At 40.4% G+C, this 18,389-nt stretch overlaps 1 protein-coding gene across 2 annotated transcripts; it reads left to right on the top strand.

Annotated features, from left to right (window-relative positions):
- The first annotated feature begins 8,750 nt into the window (after nucleotides 1-8,750).
- On the top strand, nucleotides 8,751-18,389 carry LOC135607658 (branched-chain amino acid aminotransferase 2, chloroplastic-like). 2 transcript variants are annotated; one of them, XM_065099625.1, is made up of 10 exons: nucleotides 8,751-8,946; nucleotides 9,746-9,828; nucleotides 11,372-11,549; nucleotides 12,668-12,844; nucleotides 12,930-13,061; nucleotides 15,572-15,670; nucleotides 16,090-16,206; nucleotides 16,814-16,909; nucleotides 17,214-17,326; nucleotides 18,070-18,389. In XM_065099625.1, the coding sequence occupies exons 1-10, from the start codon at nucleotides 8,818-8,820 to the stop codon at nucleotides 18,185-18,187; spliced, it is 1,242 nt and encodes a 413-aa protein (XP_064955697.1). In that variant the 5' UTR covers nucleotides 8,751-8,817; the 3' UTR covers nucleotides 18,188-18,389. The 2 variants fall into 2 exon arrangements, with proteins under 2 accessions (XP_064955697.1, XP_064955698.1); XM_065099626.1 differs by having other exon boundaries at nucleotides 8,752-8,946; nucleotides 11,375-11,549.

The following is an 18,389-nucleotide window of genomic DNA, read 5'->3' on the forward strand; positions in this document are numbered from 1 at the left end:
CTATGTACTAGGCCTGATATAGCGCATGCTCTGAGTGTCATGAGCAGGTATCAGGCGGATCCAGGCTTGGAGCACTGGAAAGCAGTAAAGTGTATCCTTAAGTACTTGAGAAAGACTAAGGATCTTTCACTAGTATATGGAGGTAATAGCCTTAAGGTTGAAGGCTATACTGACTCAAGTTTTCAGTCTGATGTCGATGATAGCAAGTCGAATTCAGGGTATGTGTACACCTTGAATAGAGGAGCAGTGTGCTGGAAGAGTTCCAAGCAAGATACTACTACTGACTCGACCATAGAGGCGGAGTACATTGCAGCATCAGATGCAACAAAGGAGGGAGTCTAGGTGAAGAAGTTCATCACAGATTTGGGAGTCGTGCCGAGTAGCGAGGAGCCGACTTCCTTATATTGCGACAACTATGGGGCAATTACTCAAATAAGGGAACCCGGGTCTCATCAGAAGTGTTCTGAGGAGGTTCCAGCTTATCAGAGAGATCGTAACCTGAGGAGATGTAGCAGTGGAAAGAGTTCCATCCGAAGATAACATTGTAGATCCACTGACAAAGTCGTTGTCATATTTTGTCTTTGAGCGTCACAGGGGTCTGATTGGGATCAGACACATAGGTGATTGGCTTTAGGTCAAGTGGGAGATTGCTAGTCATAGGTGCCCAGCAAGCCAATCACAAGAGTGATGACACGTGTGACTTGATACAGAATCTTTTTGCTTATTATATTTTGGCATATATCACTTTATAACTATTGCATATGTGCATATATATATTGTGATGTCCTTGGATTTGTGCAATGGGAATCGGATCGTGATGAGATCACGATAATGAGATCGATTCACCTTTAAACACATATCCTAAATAATCCCGGTCATAGGTTACTCGAGAGGGACATCGTGATAACCGGACAGACTGGTGTGCTGTATACCCGTCCATATGATGGATGCAGTTGGTCTCATAGCTGCTCGTGTAGGGACACTAGGGATATAGTACAGGTGCTCATTGGAGAATGAGTTCACTGATTGATCCGCTTACGGAATGCTGGATGGTTGATGATGCCTTATTGTTAGACAACGATTCCGTAGTCCTAGTGGTGTATCTGGTCCTTAGACTTGAGACACCAAGGATGTCCTGTATGAGTGCTCCACTCTTTGATACCAGGCTTATAGGTTTGGCTATCCCAGATCTAATACAGCTGGTCATTGGGAGTGGTAGTCGACCTTACGAGGGCTATTGAGTGTCGATAGAGGATCATCCACTCTCAGCGTCATGAGAAGAATATCCCATGTGTTCTCGCTCAGACAAATCCCTGGCTAGGGTCATTCGGGTTGAGAGAGAAAGAGTTCTCCGGGAGAATCCGATTAGAGCGAGACTCGAGTAGAAACCATATGGGTTTGACAGCACCTTGCTCGATATACGGTCTCTGGGATATTAGATGGATGAGGGACTATAGGTACATGGTAACTGAGGACAGACATGTCCAATGGATTGGATTCCCCTATATCGTCTGAGGACTTCGGCGTAGTGGCCTAGTACGTCCGTAGTCGATGAGTCGAGTGAATTATTACAGAGATAATAATTCACTGAGTTAGAAGGAGTTCTGATAGGTATGACTCACGGCCAGCTCGATATTGGGCCTAGAGGGTCACACACATATGGTAGGCATTACGATGAGTAGAGGTTCGGATATGAGATATCCGACGGAGCCCTTGTCTTATTGGATGCAGATCCAATATCCACTAGGGGAGGACCCATTAGGGTTTGACAGGGGACCACTATAAATATGAGGGATTCAGAGCCTCATAGGCTAGAGCCTTTGCTTGCCTTTCCTATTCTCCTCTCCGTCTCCACCTCAGAGCAGGCCTGGAGTTTTGAGGAGCGTCGTCGCAACCCTACTGTGTGGATCACCACTAGAGAGGAGGACGCTTGACCTCCTTCACCCTCTCCTGAGGATCTGCAAGGAAACAGGGATATACGATCTCCCTAGGTAACACAATCTACTCTATACGCAGTTTTAAGTTTCACAGATTTTGCGCACCAATCTTCGCACGACGACGAACATCTTTTTGGGAATCGGGGATTTTGTTTTCTTGTTCTTCCGCTACGCATATGATGTCGCCTCCAAGATTTCCCAACAATCCATTCGACCCAATTTTGGTTTTCCAGCGGCCCAATTGCCTCAAGATTAAGTTAATGGGATCACCTCTCATTTCCAACTTAATTATTATGCTAACTACGATATTTCCTAAGACATTTACTGCATCTTGCTCCGGTGCGTCAATCGCTTCTTCCGGCGAACTTCTGTCGATCATCCGATGAACCCTCGGTGATGCTCCTGCGGACTTCCGGCAAACTCCTGGACTTGCGACGATCCACTTGGCAAGTTCCGGCGAGCTTCTTTGGCAAGCTCATGGACTTCTCGAATTTGTTCCCGCAGAACCTCCGACGATTGTCCGAACTTCCGTCGAACTCCCAACGTGATCATTGTCTTGACTCCGGCGTAACTCTTGCTGCATATCTTACTTTTATTGTAGTTAATCCTGCACACTTATCTCAACATATAGATTAGATAACAAATGATAATTGACTTCATCATCAAAATCCGAGATTCAACAGGAGGCACTTATTGCCTGATCGCGACACGAACCTACTAAGTGCCGCCAACTTCCCGGTGAGGCACTGCACCTCCTTGATCGAGCGGGGGGGGGGGGGGCGGGGATGCATCTCGGTTACGGCTCGAACCTTTTCTGGGTTGGCATCTATCCCTCTCTAGTGGATGACGAAACCGAGGAATTTTCCCGAGCTGACCTTGAAGATGCACTTCGCGGGATTCAGGCGCATGTTGAACCGCTTGAGCGTTTGGAATGTCTCCGCTAGGTCGGCCAAGTGCGTGCTTGCAGCGTTGCTCTTCACGATCATGTCGTCCATATATACTTCAATGTTCCTCCTGAGCTGGTGCTTAAACAGCTTGTCGACCATTCTTTGGTAAGTCCAGCGTTTTTTAGGCCGAAAGGCATTACTTTGTAGCAATACACTCCTCTGTTGGTGATGGAGGCAGTGTTCTCCCGATCTTGTGGTGCCATCCGGATTTGGTTGTAGCCCGAGAATGCATCCATAAACGTGAGGAGTTCATAGCCTGCGGTGGAGTTGACCAGTTGGTTTATCTTGGGAAGTGGATAGCAGTCTTTGGGGCATGCCCGGTTGAGATCGGTGTAATCAACGCACATCCTCCAGCTTCCATTGGGTTTTTTAACGAGGACTACATTCGACAACCACTCGGGGTATTTCACCTTGGTAATAAATCCTGCCTCTTTAAGGCGGTCGACCTCATTGCCGATCGCCTTCTGTCGGCCGAGAGCAAACTTCCTTGGCCTTTGTTTTACCGGCCTAGCCTCGGGGTCACCCCTAGGTCGCTCCCGGGAATATCCTTGGGGGACCATGCAAACACATTGATATTTTCCCTCAAATAATCGATGAACTAGAGTTGATTTGCTTCGGGGAGTGCCATCCCGATTTTCACGATCAAATCAGGCCAGTTCCTTTTCAGGGGTACCTCAGTGAGTTGCTCGAGGGGCTCCAGCTGCATCGGTGCCATGACTCCTTCGCAGGGATCTGGGACTTGACGGGGGCATGACTTCTCCGGGAGAGTAACTGCTGTAAGATAGCACCGCCTTAATTCTCCCGAATCGCTTCGGGATTCCCCGACCCCTATTGAAGTTGGGAACTTGATGGCCCGGTGGTAGGTGGAAACCACTGCTTTTAACTTGTTGAACATCGATCGACCGAGGATGACGTTGTAGGCCGAGGGTAGATCGACTACCACGAAGGTAGTCATTATCGTCTTTGCTCTTGGGTCTTCCTCGATGGTGACGGGGAGGATGGTGGTCCCGAGCTGGGAGATAGAATCCCCTATGAACCCAGTGAGTGTTGACGCCATGGGGGCGAGGTCCTCCTTGATCAAGCTGAGCTTCTTGAAGGCATCGAGGTATAGCACGTCGGTAGAGCTCCCGGTTCGACCATTACTCTTTTGACCCGAGCATTGGTGATTCGAATGGAGATCACCAAAGCATCGTCGTGATGGGAACGCTCGACCTTTTCGGCTCCAAAAGTGATTTCAGGCTCGAGCTCGGGCCGAGGATGTTTTTCCACCGTGCTCCGGGCGTAGGCCTTCCTTGCCATTGAGCTATTGCCACCGGTTGTCGGTCCTCCGGAGATGATGTCGATCTGCCTTTCGATGGGTCCCCTAGGCTGTGGAGTTGCTTCCTGAGGTTCCTTGAGGTAGCGCCCAAGGTGACCTCTTCAGATTAGGTCCTCGATTTGATTCTGGAGGTCGTGGTAGTCTTCCGTGTCATGACCATAGTCTCGGTGGAACTTGCAATATTTGGACCGGTCTTTGTGAGTAGCTTTCATGGGGTTTGAGCTGTCGCAAGAGGCCCTTATCCCTGATTTGGAGGAAGATCTCGGTACGAGATGTGTTTAGAGGGAGAGGCAGGGGCCTCGGGAGCAACAACTCTTGTCGATCGGGCCTCCAACGAGGTTGCATCGGGACTACTGAGGTCGCTCCTCAGGACTATTTCGCCCTTGGTCTCTTTTTGTCCATGCGCTTTCTTGCCACCAAAGCTTCAACGGCGATGTACTGGTTTGCGCGCTGAAGCATCTCGAGGATGATCGGTGGCGGCTTCTCGGTCAACAACCAGAAGAACCTTGAAGGCTTCAAGTCCATCAGAAATGCCTGCATGATTAAAGAAGGATGAGCATCTGGGAATCCTCGGATTTCAGTGGCGAAACATGCCACGAACTGAGAGAGCGACTCGTCTTCGCGCTGGGATAACGCGAGCAAGGTGGCCATGGAAGGCTTGGGTGGCACGCTAGCGAGGAAATTCTGCTCAAACTCCCTTGTGAGTTGATCGAAAGATGAGACCAAGGACGGGCGTAGTCAGCTAAACCATGCTCGTGCTGGTCCCTTGAAGGTGGTCGGGAATGCCCGACACATCAGGGCATCGAAGGTGCCATAGAGGGCCATCTGAGCCCGAAACACGGCGACGTGCTCTGTGGGGTCGGAGCCACCGTCGTACGTCTCCAATGCCGGTAACCTGAAGTTGAGGGGTATAGGCTTGTCCTGTATTTCCTGAGTAAAGGGGGATTCGCCTGAGCTGCCTTCGCCCGTCTCGCCTCGCGACTTCTGGAACTTGCGCTGGAACTCGTCCAGGCGTTGGTTGACACGACACATCTAGATTTGGAACGAGTTATTCATGGAGTCGGACGATATGGTATCAGGCTCGGAGTAGGGTGGAGTGATCCGACAGGGTGCGGGTATGCTCTGCTCGGGCATGCCTCTCGGGTTCATCGTCTTCTCTTGGGCTTCTCCCGTCCCGACTTGCTCCCTGCTCGGCCTTTTCCGTGTCGGGTTGGTCGGAGGAGTTGCTAGTTGCACGATCTGGGGAATGAGTGGGACGATCATCTGCATCATCCCTGCCATTGCCTGTACTTGCTTGGCCAGGCCGAGGAACGCCTCGGGTGAAATGGTCGAGGGTCTTGTGGTAAGTCCGGGGGTGACAACCCCGGATCATTGAACAGGTGCCAGTAGCGATATGGCATCGAGGCCGAGATCCCCTCGTCTCTGAGGACGGGGAGGGGCTGATCTCTGAGCCCGACAGAGGGGTGACCGGTCGGTGGTTCTCCCTCGGGTAAAGCTCCTACGGGATGCTCTTGTGACATGGCCCTCTTTCTAGCGCTAAAAATGTTGGTGAACTGATGCACCGTAACTGATGAGTCAGCATGGCCTGGTCCACGGGTCGATGTCGGGAGTCTTCGGTCGGTTGAGCTGGTCGCCGAGGTCGATCAAGCCCTCGAAACAAGGTGTTGGCGCCAGAATGTTGATCGGCGTCTCTCGGCCCGGATGTCAGTTGGCAGCTTGCCGTCAGGATGCTGGTTGATGACTCCTAGGTCGGAATGCTCGTGGCTCGACGGTGGCCGCTTTCCTGCAAGGATGGCCCTCGTCGGGTGATTGTCGACTTTGGCCCCTCCGATGAGCAAGTCAGTGATGGGTTGATTTGTTTTTTGCCTTTCCTTGGGCCAAATGCCGGCCAAGGGCTTTTATACTACTATACAAGGGTCGGTCGTACGCGGGTTTGGCGTGACGATCGATCCTCGACAGGTGAGATGGTACCTTTGTACGACCGTCGTCCCAGGATGCGTGGAACGACACCATGCGACGCCATCTCGAGCTTTCCAGGACGGGACGTACCGAGCACGCCTTTGTACGGATTTTGACTCGGCGCGTGGGGGTTCTCCTCTTGCTGACTTGGCTATAGCGTGGCATGGCATTGATCATGATGTGGCCCGGAGATTGCTGCTTGCTGCTACTGTTTATTAAGGACCAATAATGGAGGATAGTTTAATTATGATAAGACCCTAAAGTTTTATCATCGCTTTGATACCAATTGATAAAACCCTAAAGTCTTATCGTCGCTCTGATACCAAATGATAAGACTCTAAAGTCTTATCGTCGCTCTGATACCAAATGATAAGACCCTAAAGTCTTATCATAAAAAAGAAGAAGGGAAGCGATCAAGGAGGGCCGATCCTCTCGAAGCAATCATCCCCTTTCCCTTCTTCTTTTTTACGATAACACTTTAGGGTCTTATCAAATTATGTTATAATTGCTTTACAGGTGATGTATTCTAGATCATTTAGTTCTTTTGTTATATGTTTTGATTTCTATTTATCTCTTTCTTATATCTTTTGTCATATTCCAGATTCGATGAGGATTGCAGTTAAGTTCGTGAGCGGCATGACACATTCCCCATTTCCCATAATTGACGTCGATCGCATTGAGGTACTGATAATAGGAGCTCATTATAAAAGGGTTGCACATATACATTCTTGTAGATCTTTTTATCTCCCTCAATACGATATAAATATTTAAGTCTGAATCTTTTATACCCATACTTAGATATCGGAGGAGTCTCGTCGAGAATACTTTGGACGTAGTTTGGCAAGGTTTGATACTATCAAAATTGGACAATTTGATATTAGTACGGAAGTCTTAAGACTTCCGTTGTCTCCGAATCGACATCCATTTTAGACAACCGACTTACCAATCTACCAATAATGAATCTTAATATGTCTTTTGCGGAGAAGTTTGGTCTAATTCATCCTAGCAGCTAATTTGTTGTTGGTGGAAGGCATTGGTTACTTCCACTAAAATTCTCATCTTTCTTGGTGTTGATGTTTTATCAATTAATCCCTTGCTAGTGGCTATGATCAATTACTTCAATTTTAATTACTTGTTAATTATCTTTACTTCTTTTATTCTACAAGAACATCTCATATTGTTGAATAATGCTGGATAAAAAATTTACCTGATCTATTTGTTCTGCACTACAAGATTTAACCCAATTCCGATACTGATATTTGTATCCAAATACATCATCAATCAAAACAGAGTATTTGAAATCAAAACAGAGTATATTGATACCACCTCTGTCATGACCCTAAAAAAAAAAAATTAATAATATTAAAATTTTAATCACAAATCAATCCAAATCTAAACTAACAATTGAGGACACTGAAAACATTCTATCAAATTCACATCTATAAAACCTGTGCAGTTTATAATCATATATCATATCACTCGATAATTCACATTTATGACAACCCAAGCCAACTTAACAAACATGAACAACATTTATAAATCCATAAGCTAAGTAATTTATACAATCAAAACTTTAACCATTTACCACAAGTTCATATCATCGTAAACTAGACTTAATATTCTGAAATTTTAAATAAGAGAGATCGTCTAATACTTTTACAAGGTATATCCATTTCGGTTCATCGACAACATTTCATTACATACAAAATATGCTTATACAACAATAACATAATAACCAACAAGATTTCTCATAATTCTGAATAGCTCTCCACTGTCTCAGCCCAATTCAAACATCTCAAAGAGTGACAAGCTGACCTGAAAGATTTATATAACAACGGAGTGAGCTAAAAATAGCTCAACAAGTGACAAAGCATATATAGCACGAGAAGGGACAGTTTCAAATAAAATAAGATATCACAATGGAAGACAGAATGTAAGAGATTCAAAGATATCATCTCATTAGATACATAATCGTAAATGTCATTTCATTCATAACATATTTGGTTCATAACAAATAAAGCATAGAGTAATTGAAGTATATCGATGACAAATAGGATATTTCAGAACATATAAGTTAATTGAATGGACTTGGTATTAGTTTGATTCATCAATTTAAATTCATTCGAAATCAATTTACCTTATCTATGCCTTTCCAACTATTCAAATCCCTAAATATATTGTTCATTACTTTTAATTTTTTTTAATCGCAATTCATGCATCTCGGCTTCGCAATCACAGTACCATATCCCTAAATAGATTTAAGTTGACACGACTCCTTCCGCACACCAAATGGATTCGGCGTCGCACGGTATCGGAGTCTGGTCAACGATCATCTCCATCGAGTTGCATGCCAGCCTTCAATCACACACCATTTTCCACATGCCTCGTCTGCTCTGCTAGACGGTGACGTGTCGAGTTCCCACTAGTCCGAGACACCCAAAAGCCCGGGAAATCGTTCCCCTATCCCATCGTTGGTTCTTGCTTTATCTTTGACGTCAGCGTGGAGCAATCTAGTGGATGAGAGCATTGGATGGTTCTTGATGCAAGCGTCATCGGAGAGGATCCACTTCTATAAACCGAAGAGAGGGTAGTCCTCGACGACTGTTCCCTTCTTCGAGAGAGAGAGCGACAGCGAGGGAGACGAAGCGGAGCTCGAATGGAACGCAGCCTCTTCCTCTCTAGACCTTCCACCGACCATGGGGCGCTTCTCGCCTCCCCATTCTCCGCTGCCTCCCCGACCGCCTTCCGGAGGCGCCGTTTCCTCCCTCACGACTCATCCCTCAAGGTACCTCGTTTTCCCTCTCCTCCCCCTTCTTTCGACTACGTCCCTGCTGGTTGATGATCTTAGCTTGATGATGGAGGGCTTTGTCGATTGTTGAGATGATAGGGTCGAGGTGGTTTGATATAGACTTCTCTTTGTGGAATTTTCCTGGTTTCGTATAAGATTCCACTTAGTCGAATCCTTAGCTTCATCTTGGTTCTGCTTTTTTGGTTTCCAAGTGAATCTATCGTGCTGTGTCAGGATTTTAGCCGCTGAGAGAAATATCTTTTCCCCCTTTTTTGCGCTATTTGAGGGTTATGCCAGTGCCGTTATCTTCAGAAACCAAAAGGGTTTGCAATAGTTATGTTGGCAAATATCTCCCTATTGAACGATAAAAACCAAATTTCTGGTAATCTCTGGTTTGTCGAGAGGAGCCACCGTACTTCCTTACGAGTGTTTTGGGCTGGATCATTATAGTCTGGGCAACTTGGCGTTCTGGTCGGTAGAACAATTGAAATCCTTAGTGGCTGACTAGCCTCGTTCGTAATGCTTCTTATACAGAATATAACAAAGCACCATTTATTGGTAAGACCAGATAATTTCACTAAAGAATTTATTGGTAACTCCTATTACCCTCCTAATGCATCTCTTGTCTAATTGTGTAACATCCAGAATAGTTGTTCATGCTGTAGCTTCATCTGTCCGCTTAATTGCATTCATAAAATTATATAAAATGTTCTTGAATTTGAAATTCATGGTTCGTTTATGTTGTTTATGATATATTATCCAAAAAGAACTTATACTTTGTACTTCCAATTTCCAGATTCAAAATCAGCTTCATTCCATATCGTCTCTTGTATTAGGAGCCTCTAGTAGCACAGTAAGATGTGAAGCAAGCATGTACAAGTATGTATATGTGCATCTTTCTCTCATTTTTATCTGCCATGATATTGTTGAATAGAACCTCTATTCAACCCATTCTTTATATTCTTGAGTTTTTTTAGCTTTATTTTTCTTGTCATTTTACTTCTCATGAAGCTAATTTCATTTATCAATTTTTTTGGGCTTGACTCAAACAGTTCAAGGATTGAGAATACTCTATTGTTGTTGACATGAATTTTGCATGAACATAGAGACAACTGTGAGATTTGAATGAGGGTCATGAACTCAAGTTAGCCTAATCTTGTTTGGCTAAACTGGTATCCCTTAGAAGTTATTGATTATTGCTAATCAACACACTTCCAGTTTTTTGTTTTATGAATTCTGCTGTGCTTGTTCCTCACTTGTGTGTTTCGTATCACAAATTTGACGTATGATTTTGTTTATTCTCCATCACTTCGATATATTCTATTCTTTTACCATGTTTTGTGTTTGTTTATGCACCATTTGTTCTAAATAAAATTTGATTACACTTTAGCTTTATGGTGGTCGTCATCTGAATCATCCTGTGATAGACCACCATATCTCATGCGATTAATAAATATTTACTACCATGAACTTCCTATGTGCAGTCGTATAGAACATGTGGCTCATCAATTGGACAAATGATAACCCAAAGGGTTTGCTGTTAGCAAAATTTTGTAGATCTAAGCATGTAATTGTATCTATAATAGATTAGATGATTAATATAAGATTTTTTGATATTAGTTAGGAGATGGCATTGCCACCCAAAATAAAATTCATAGATTACCTTCTCTATAATGTGCTAAATAAGATGATATATATCTCCTCTCAAAGCTTGCTAAACACTCTTCTGGGGTTAAATTTTGAATTTTTTAATTGGTGGCAAAGGCATGCTGTATTAGCAAGGTTGTGCTTGGAATATATGAATTTAGAATTTGAAGAGCAGATCTGTGTCTCCTTGCATTTGTTCCACAAGTAATTCCAAAATTTCTCATTAAAGAGGAGATATCGTCAATTCTATTAAATCAATTAGAGTATGCTTCCGTATTAGGAAGGAGAATCTATCTCTTGATCTACCCAAGTAACTTGTATTATCTTGTGAATATATCAGTATGTTTCAGTTCAATGCTTGCAACTGCAACTAAGCATAATAACATTAAAAAAGGAAGCCAGCTATATAACTTTTTGTCATGCAACTTGTGAGAAATTCTGTGGTCTGTTTTCAGTTTACATTGGCATTTGAGGTAAGATCTACTTTTTTATCTAATTCGTTTTGAAATTTCACTATTTTTCTGAACGAGTTGATATGAAGCTATTTGGCCATATTAATGCATTTGACTTCCTGTATTTGCGGCTGATGAAGCTTTTTCGTTTTTCTGTTGTAGCAGTTCCTTTTTTTTCTTTTACCTATTGGATCACATTATAAATATTTTTTATTCATCACTGCTTCACTGTGTTGGATAGAACAAATAAGTTTATTTACATTGTTATAATTTATGTTCCGATTTGTTTTTTTGGCAAAGGTTGATGGTAATCTGTGTTTCAGCAGGCAAACTGTTGAAACAGTTGACTTGGACTGGGATAATCTTGGATTTGCACTGTTTCCCACTGATTATATGTACATGATGAAATGTTCTCAAAATGGAATGTTTTCAAAAGGCGAATTGCTGCGTTATGGACCCCTTGAATTGAGTCCATCCTCTGGAGCATTACATTATGGACAGGTTAGCAAAGAATTACATTCAGGACTCTTTTGTATTTAAATTTCATAGACATAGCAGCAATTTATGAAATTAAGCTTGTGGATAATTGTAGTTACTCATATCCGGTATGTTCATTTTCCTTCTCAAAGCATGATGTGCTGTTTTTTGAATATAATGATAAACACTGGGAGAAAGACTTTAAATTGTTGGAAATAATATTGTTAAAAGGCTGTATTTTCTTCCATTTTTGTTGATAAATACTCGACCGAAAGCATTTTGGTTTGCCTTCCTTGTTTTTTCTATGCTTTGGGAGCTGGAACTTTTTGTTTTGTTAACTTCAACACTGAAATCGGAAGTTTTTAGCACACCTTTGGACGATCATTTGAGAGGAGTCTCTGACGTGGATAATGCTGTGCATGGCGAACTGGTATGCAATAATTTCCTCAAAAGGCCAAGTGGTACACTACAAAGTTGATCATTTCTAGGGTGGCACTTGGATTAGGACGAGGAGAAAAAGGTCTTCATGTCAAAACTCTGTGTTGCACCATGGCATATCAATGGACCAACCATTTTTTTAAAAAAATGGAAAAGCCAAAGATATAATTTGTCTTATTTGATTTTGTACTTTGGACTAATTTTTTGATGTCTTTTGATGGTCAACTTCTTACAATTACCAAACTTCTTACAATTACCACTTATCACAAGAGCTGGCCTTTAGCATTATGTGAACAAAATAGTATGTTGCATGCATACCTGAAGATCATCTAAGTTGAAGTTCAAAGCAGGGTCTGCCGTACCGAACTATACCGCCTGGTATGGGCGGTACGTACCGGTCCGATAGGTTGTCGGTACACGGATCGTCTGTTATCGGTTCGAGTGTACTGTAGCACTGTAGCAGTGCTACAGTACTAGACACACCTGAGTGTACCGCTCGGTACACCTGGGTGTACTGCTCGGTATATCGTACTGTACCGGTACCAAGCCCAGATCGAAATATCGGTACGGTACGGTATTGCGAACCTTGGTTCAAAATGATATATCATAATGTATTAATTGTTGTTAATGGAGCTATTGCATGTGTATAGAAGAAATATGTCCATGACAAAAAGTCTATAGTAATATATATGGTTTTATTTCAGGGATTATTTGAAGGTTTAAAAGCATACAGGAAGGAAGACGGATCTGTTCTACTTTTTCGACCTCAAGAAAATGCCCTGCGAATGAGAATTGGTGCAGACCGGATGTGTATGCCTTCACCAACAATTGACCAATTTGTTGATGCTATAAGGTTAACTGTTTTGGCAAATAAACGATGGGTAGCTTGCAACTCCACTATCATGGTTTAAGTTATAGCATTTCTATGTGGATTATAAGTTGTCTGATATCCTTTATGCAATGCAGGTACCACCAACTGGTAAAGGCTCTTTGTACATTAGACCACTCCTTATTGGGAGTGGTGCTGTTCTTGGTGTTTCACCAGCTCCTGAGTATACATTTCTTGTTTTTGTCTCACCTGTTGGAAACTATTTCAAGGTTGGTCAGTTTCAAGTTTTTGAAGTTGCTTTTTATTTTCGTTTTCTTGTCTCAAAATAAGGGTGATCAATTTCTACTCCATACAGAATGAAAAATGTAGCATATATGTAAGACTAATTTTTTTATCAGCATCATAAGAAGGCAAAAAATCATCTTCTTTGAAACCCTAAAGATAACCTGCTCTTGATTAGGGCATGAAAAATATCAAGATGAGAATACCAAATTTAATTAACGAAAATAAAATATATATGCAAGCCATCAAATCTTGGTGTGATACTCTGTCTGATATGGCTTAAATATGTATGTGAAATCATTGATGGTTTGAAGTCGGAACAAATAATTGCTTAAGTTCTGCACAGCAACTGAATCTATTGGAGGTTAAGCTGAATAGCTCCTTTTGCACTATTTATTGTCATTTACTAAAATACTGATTATTTGAGATTAATCACTCCAAAGAGTATTTGATCAATTGACGGTTGATTTCAATGAACATGATTTCATCAGACAGTTAAAGAGTGCACGAAAGAAAATATATTCATGCATTAAAAATGTTAATTAGACTACCTCTTGTCCCATGAGACTAACATTTTTCTTTTCTGTCTCCTGATTTTGTAATTTTGAAGTTGCTTTTTATTTTCATTTTCTTGTCTCAAAATAAGGGTGATCAATTTCTACTCCATACAGCATGAAAAATGTAGCATATATGTAAGACTAATTTTTTTATCAGCATCAGAAGAAGGCAAAAAAGCAACATCTTTGAAACCCTAAAGATAACCTGCTCTTGATTAGGGCATGAAAAATATCAAGATGAGAATACCAAAATTAATTATCAAAAATAAAATATATATGCAAGCCATCAAATCTTGGTGTGATACTCTGTGTCTGATATGGCTTAAATATGTATGTGAAATCATTGATGGTTTGAAGTCGGAACAAATAATTGCTTAAGTTCTGCACAGCAACTGAATCTACTGGAGGTTAAGCTGAATAGCTCCTTTTGCACTATTTATTGCCATTTACTAAGATACTGATTATTTGAGATTAATCACTCCAAAGAGTATTTGATCAATTGACGGTTGATTTCAATGAACATGATTTCATCAGACAGTTAAAGAGTGCACGAAAGAAAATATATTCATGCGTTAAAAATGTTAATTAGACTACCTCTTGTATCACGAGACTAACATTTTTCTTTTCTGTCTCCTGATTTTGTAATTTTGATGTTGCTTTTTATTTTCGTTTTCTTGTCTCAAAATAAGGGTGATCAATTTCTACTCCATACAGCATGAAAAATGTAGCATATATGTAAGACTAATTTTTTTATCAGCATCAGAAGGAGGCAAAAAAGCAACATCTTTGAAACCCTAAAGATAACCTGCTCTTGATTAGGGCATGAAAAATACCAAGATGAGAATACCAAAATTAATTATCAAAAATAAAATATATATGCAAGCCATCAAATCTTGGTGTGATACTCTGTGTCTGATATGGCTTAAATATGTATGTGAAATCATTGATGGTTTGAAGTCGGAACAAATAGTTGCTTAAGTTCTGCACAGCAACTGAATCTACTGGAGGTTAAGCTGAATAGCTCCTTTTGCACTATTTATTGCCATTTACTAAGATACTGATTATTTGAGATTAATCACTCCAAAGAGTATTTGATCAATTGATGGTTGATTTCAATGAACATGATTTCATCAGATAGTTAAAGAGTGAACGAAAGAAAATATATTCATGCGTTAAAAATGTTACTTAGACTACCTCTTGTACCATGAGACTAACATTTTTCTTTTCTGTCTCCTGATTTTGTAATTTTGAAGTTGCTTTTTATTTTCGTTTTCTTGTCTCAAAATAAGGGTGATCAATTTCTACTCCATACAGCATGAAAAATGTAGCATATATGTAAGACTAATTTTTTTATCAGCATCAGAAGAAGGCAAAAAAGCAACATCTTTGAAACCCTAAAGATAACCTGCTCTTGATTAGGGCATGAAAAATATCAAGATGAGAATACCAAAATTAATTATAAAAAATAAAATATCTATGCAAGCCATCAAATCTTGGTGTGATACTGTGTCTGATATGGCTTAAATATGTATGTGAAATCATCGATGGTTTGAAGTCGGAACAAATAATTGCTTAAGTTCTGCACAGCAACTGAATCTACTGGAGGTTAAGCTGAATAGCTCCTTTTGCACTATTTATTGCCATTTACTAAGATACTGATTATTTGAGATTAATCACTCCAAAGAGTATTTGATCAATTGATGGTTGATTTCAATGAACATGATTTCATCAGACAGTTAAAGAGTGCACGAAAGAAAATATATTCATGCATTAAAAATGTTAATTAGACTACCTCTTGTACCATGAGACTAACATTTTTCTTTTCTGTCTCCTGATTTTGTAATTTATGTGTCTTTTCATCCAAATTTTCTTGTTTCAAATATTAGAGAAATAGTTTCAATTGCAAAGATCTAGCTGACAAATGGAGCTATACCTTTCAGGAGGGCTTGGCACCAATAAACTTGATAGTTGAGAATGAGTATCATCGTGCAGGTCCCGGTGGAACTGGAGGTGTAAAGACTATTGGAAATTATGCATCAGTAAGCGAGCTTGTTAAAGTGATAAAATGCTTTGCAAGTTGCCTCATGTTTCATAGAACTAGTACTTTTTCTGGTTTATCATCCTAGTCATGCTCTGTTTGGTTGAGGAACTACATGGTCCTCAGCAAGAAAGTCAAGCTGATTCACCAAACAAATCTTTTACAACTCAGAATAATTGTGTATATCTTTGCGGTTGATGATATTTTCACTTCTTTTTATGTTGCTGACATACTCAAGAAACATGCAGGGTTATATTGAGTAAAGGTTATTTTGATGTGGTACACAATAATTTTGTGTGTTACCGAGGGCATAATTTTCTTTTTCTTGTTGCTGTCGCATATAGTAGTGAATGTTTTTTTTCTAAACACTTATACTGACAGTCCAGGTGATTAGATTCTTTTGTGTTTACATCTGTATAGGTCTTCAGAGCGCTAAAAAAGGCAAAGGAGAATGGCTATTCTGATGTCTTATATCTTGATTGTATTCATAAGAAGTATCTGGAGGAAGTTTCATCTTGTAATATTTTTGTTGTGAAGGTATGGATGTTAATGATTTTTCTTGTCATTTCAGTATGGTGCTTTTCTAGTGTGAACCTGAACTATTGCATTCAGTCATGTTTGTATCTGGCACAAAATAAATAAATAAAAAGCTTGCCTTTTCAGGTTATTTGATCTTGTAGTGCTTAACCATTTCATAAATGAAGTAGGATTAAAGCAATTTCTGATGTTTTGACGTTTTTAGCCTTTTCAGTGTTTGTTTTCATATGTTTCTGCATCATGTTCGAGAGTTTCCACTTTCCTGGTTAAATGAAAACAACAGACATGGAGCTTGTTTAACTCAGATTTTGTGGGTTTCATATTATTTCTTTTTGAGAGTTGCCGTAATCTTAAACTCTCTGTCATTTTGGATATTCTAATTTTAGAACCTTGTGTCTTTTTCTTTTGAAGTTAGCTTTGTAAATGTTATCATGATATATATCATTTTTGTTGTGCATGTATTTTGGTCCAATATAGAATCTCTTAACAAGTTTTTTTGGACTTATTGTCCTTTCATATTCAGGCATTATTGTTGCATCACATGCGTACAGTTTATACTACTAATTGTCAATATTTATAGACATTAAATTGACTTTCTTTTTGACAGAACAAAGTTATTTCAACACCAGAAGTAAAAGGGACGATATTGCCTGGCATTACAAGGAAGAGTATAATTGATGTTGCTCGTGGTCAAGGCTATCAGGTACAGACTTTGCTGTGGTGTTAAACTATTTTTAGATTGCTAAAAAGTAGATGCATAGTTTTGCTCATTATTTAATAATCTCATGTCAAATTTTATCCTCTTCTTTTCTTCCGACTGCATCCAGTGAGCATTAAGGTATTTAATTTGATCTGGCATGTTTGAGGTTCATAATTGATCATTTATATTTGTGAATACTTTTTGATATTATTTTTCTGCTAAATTTTTACATATGTCAGAATAAAGTTTTTAATGAAAATTTCTGAACCAAGACTAGTCTCTTCATAATAATCATGAAACTGTGCAGGTTGAGGAGCGCCCTGTGTCAGTTGAAGAACTGCTTGATGTTGATGAAGTATTTTGTACAGGTACCGCTGTTGTTGTAGCCCCTGTGGGAAGCATAACATACCTGGAAAGAAGGCAAGTTTTCTCACTGTTGTTAGTTCCATTTCTCTTTTGATGCTCCATAAGTCATACGTTTTACCCATTGGTGGAGAAATTTGAAATTAATGGCTGCTATCTACTTAGTTGTTTAAAGTTCTGGAACAGGATCATCTAGAAGATTATATTCTATTTGTTCTGTAAGATATAAATCTAATGTTCTTCAGCATCAACTGATTTGGCCATATATGGAGAGCTCATAATTCCAAAGGGTTGAGCACTTGAGCTGATAGTTTGTCTTATTTCCCATTCTCATGTTTTCCTTGTAGCCTTATTTGCGAAAGACACATTTAAGAGGTTTGTTTCTTTTGTTTTGGTCATCCTGTTGGGTTGTCACTTGTGTAGTAACTTGGCAGTAATTCTTGAAGTGCATTAATAAGTGCCAATTGTGATGGTTAAATCCATCGGTAATAACAAAATGTTTGTCAGGCTTGCCTGATCACTTGAATTTGCTGTGATGCATCTTTCTGGTCAGTCTTTCTGCCTCAATAAATGTTTGTTGTATCCTGGAAAGCATATATATATATATATATATATATATATATATATATATATATATTGTCACTTCTCACCAATTAAATTCCAGTAATTTTTATCTTTGCCTGTTCTTTAATTTTGCTTATATTCATTACAAAAAAATATTGCCTGTGGTCTTACGCAAGTTGTTGATGAGTCAGAGAGGTACGGTTCTCTCAATCTTTGCTGGTTTCAAGTTGTTGCAGGGTTGTGTATGGGAACAAAGGTCTTGGGGTTGTATCTCAACAACTTTATTCTTCACTTACTAGACTACAGATGGGCCTTTCAGAGGACAAGATGGGGTGGACAATGCAGTTAGAGTAGGAGCCGACATTGTAACTCCGAATGATAAATACATATGCTTTTTATCTGCAACCAGTTTAGTTATATACCTGTGTTTTGCTCTTTTTATACTTGTTTTTTTTTTAATCTGCAACCTTTATGATTCAATCTGCATTACTGTAATTGCATTGTTTGAGACCCTTTGCACTCTCTCTAGTTTGTTAACGAATACACTTTTACCCAA

This window comes from Musa acuminata, chromosome BXJ2-3 (assembly GCF_036884655.1).
Source record: "Musa acuminata AAA Group cultivar baxijiao chromosome BXJ2-3, Cavendish_Baxijiao_AAA, whole genome shotgun sequence".
Taxonomy (NCBI): domain Eukaryota; kingdom Viridiplantae; phylum Streptophyta; class Magnoliopsida; order Zingiberales; family Musaceae; genus Musa; species Musa acuminata.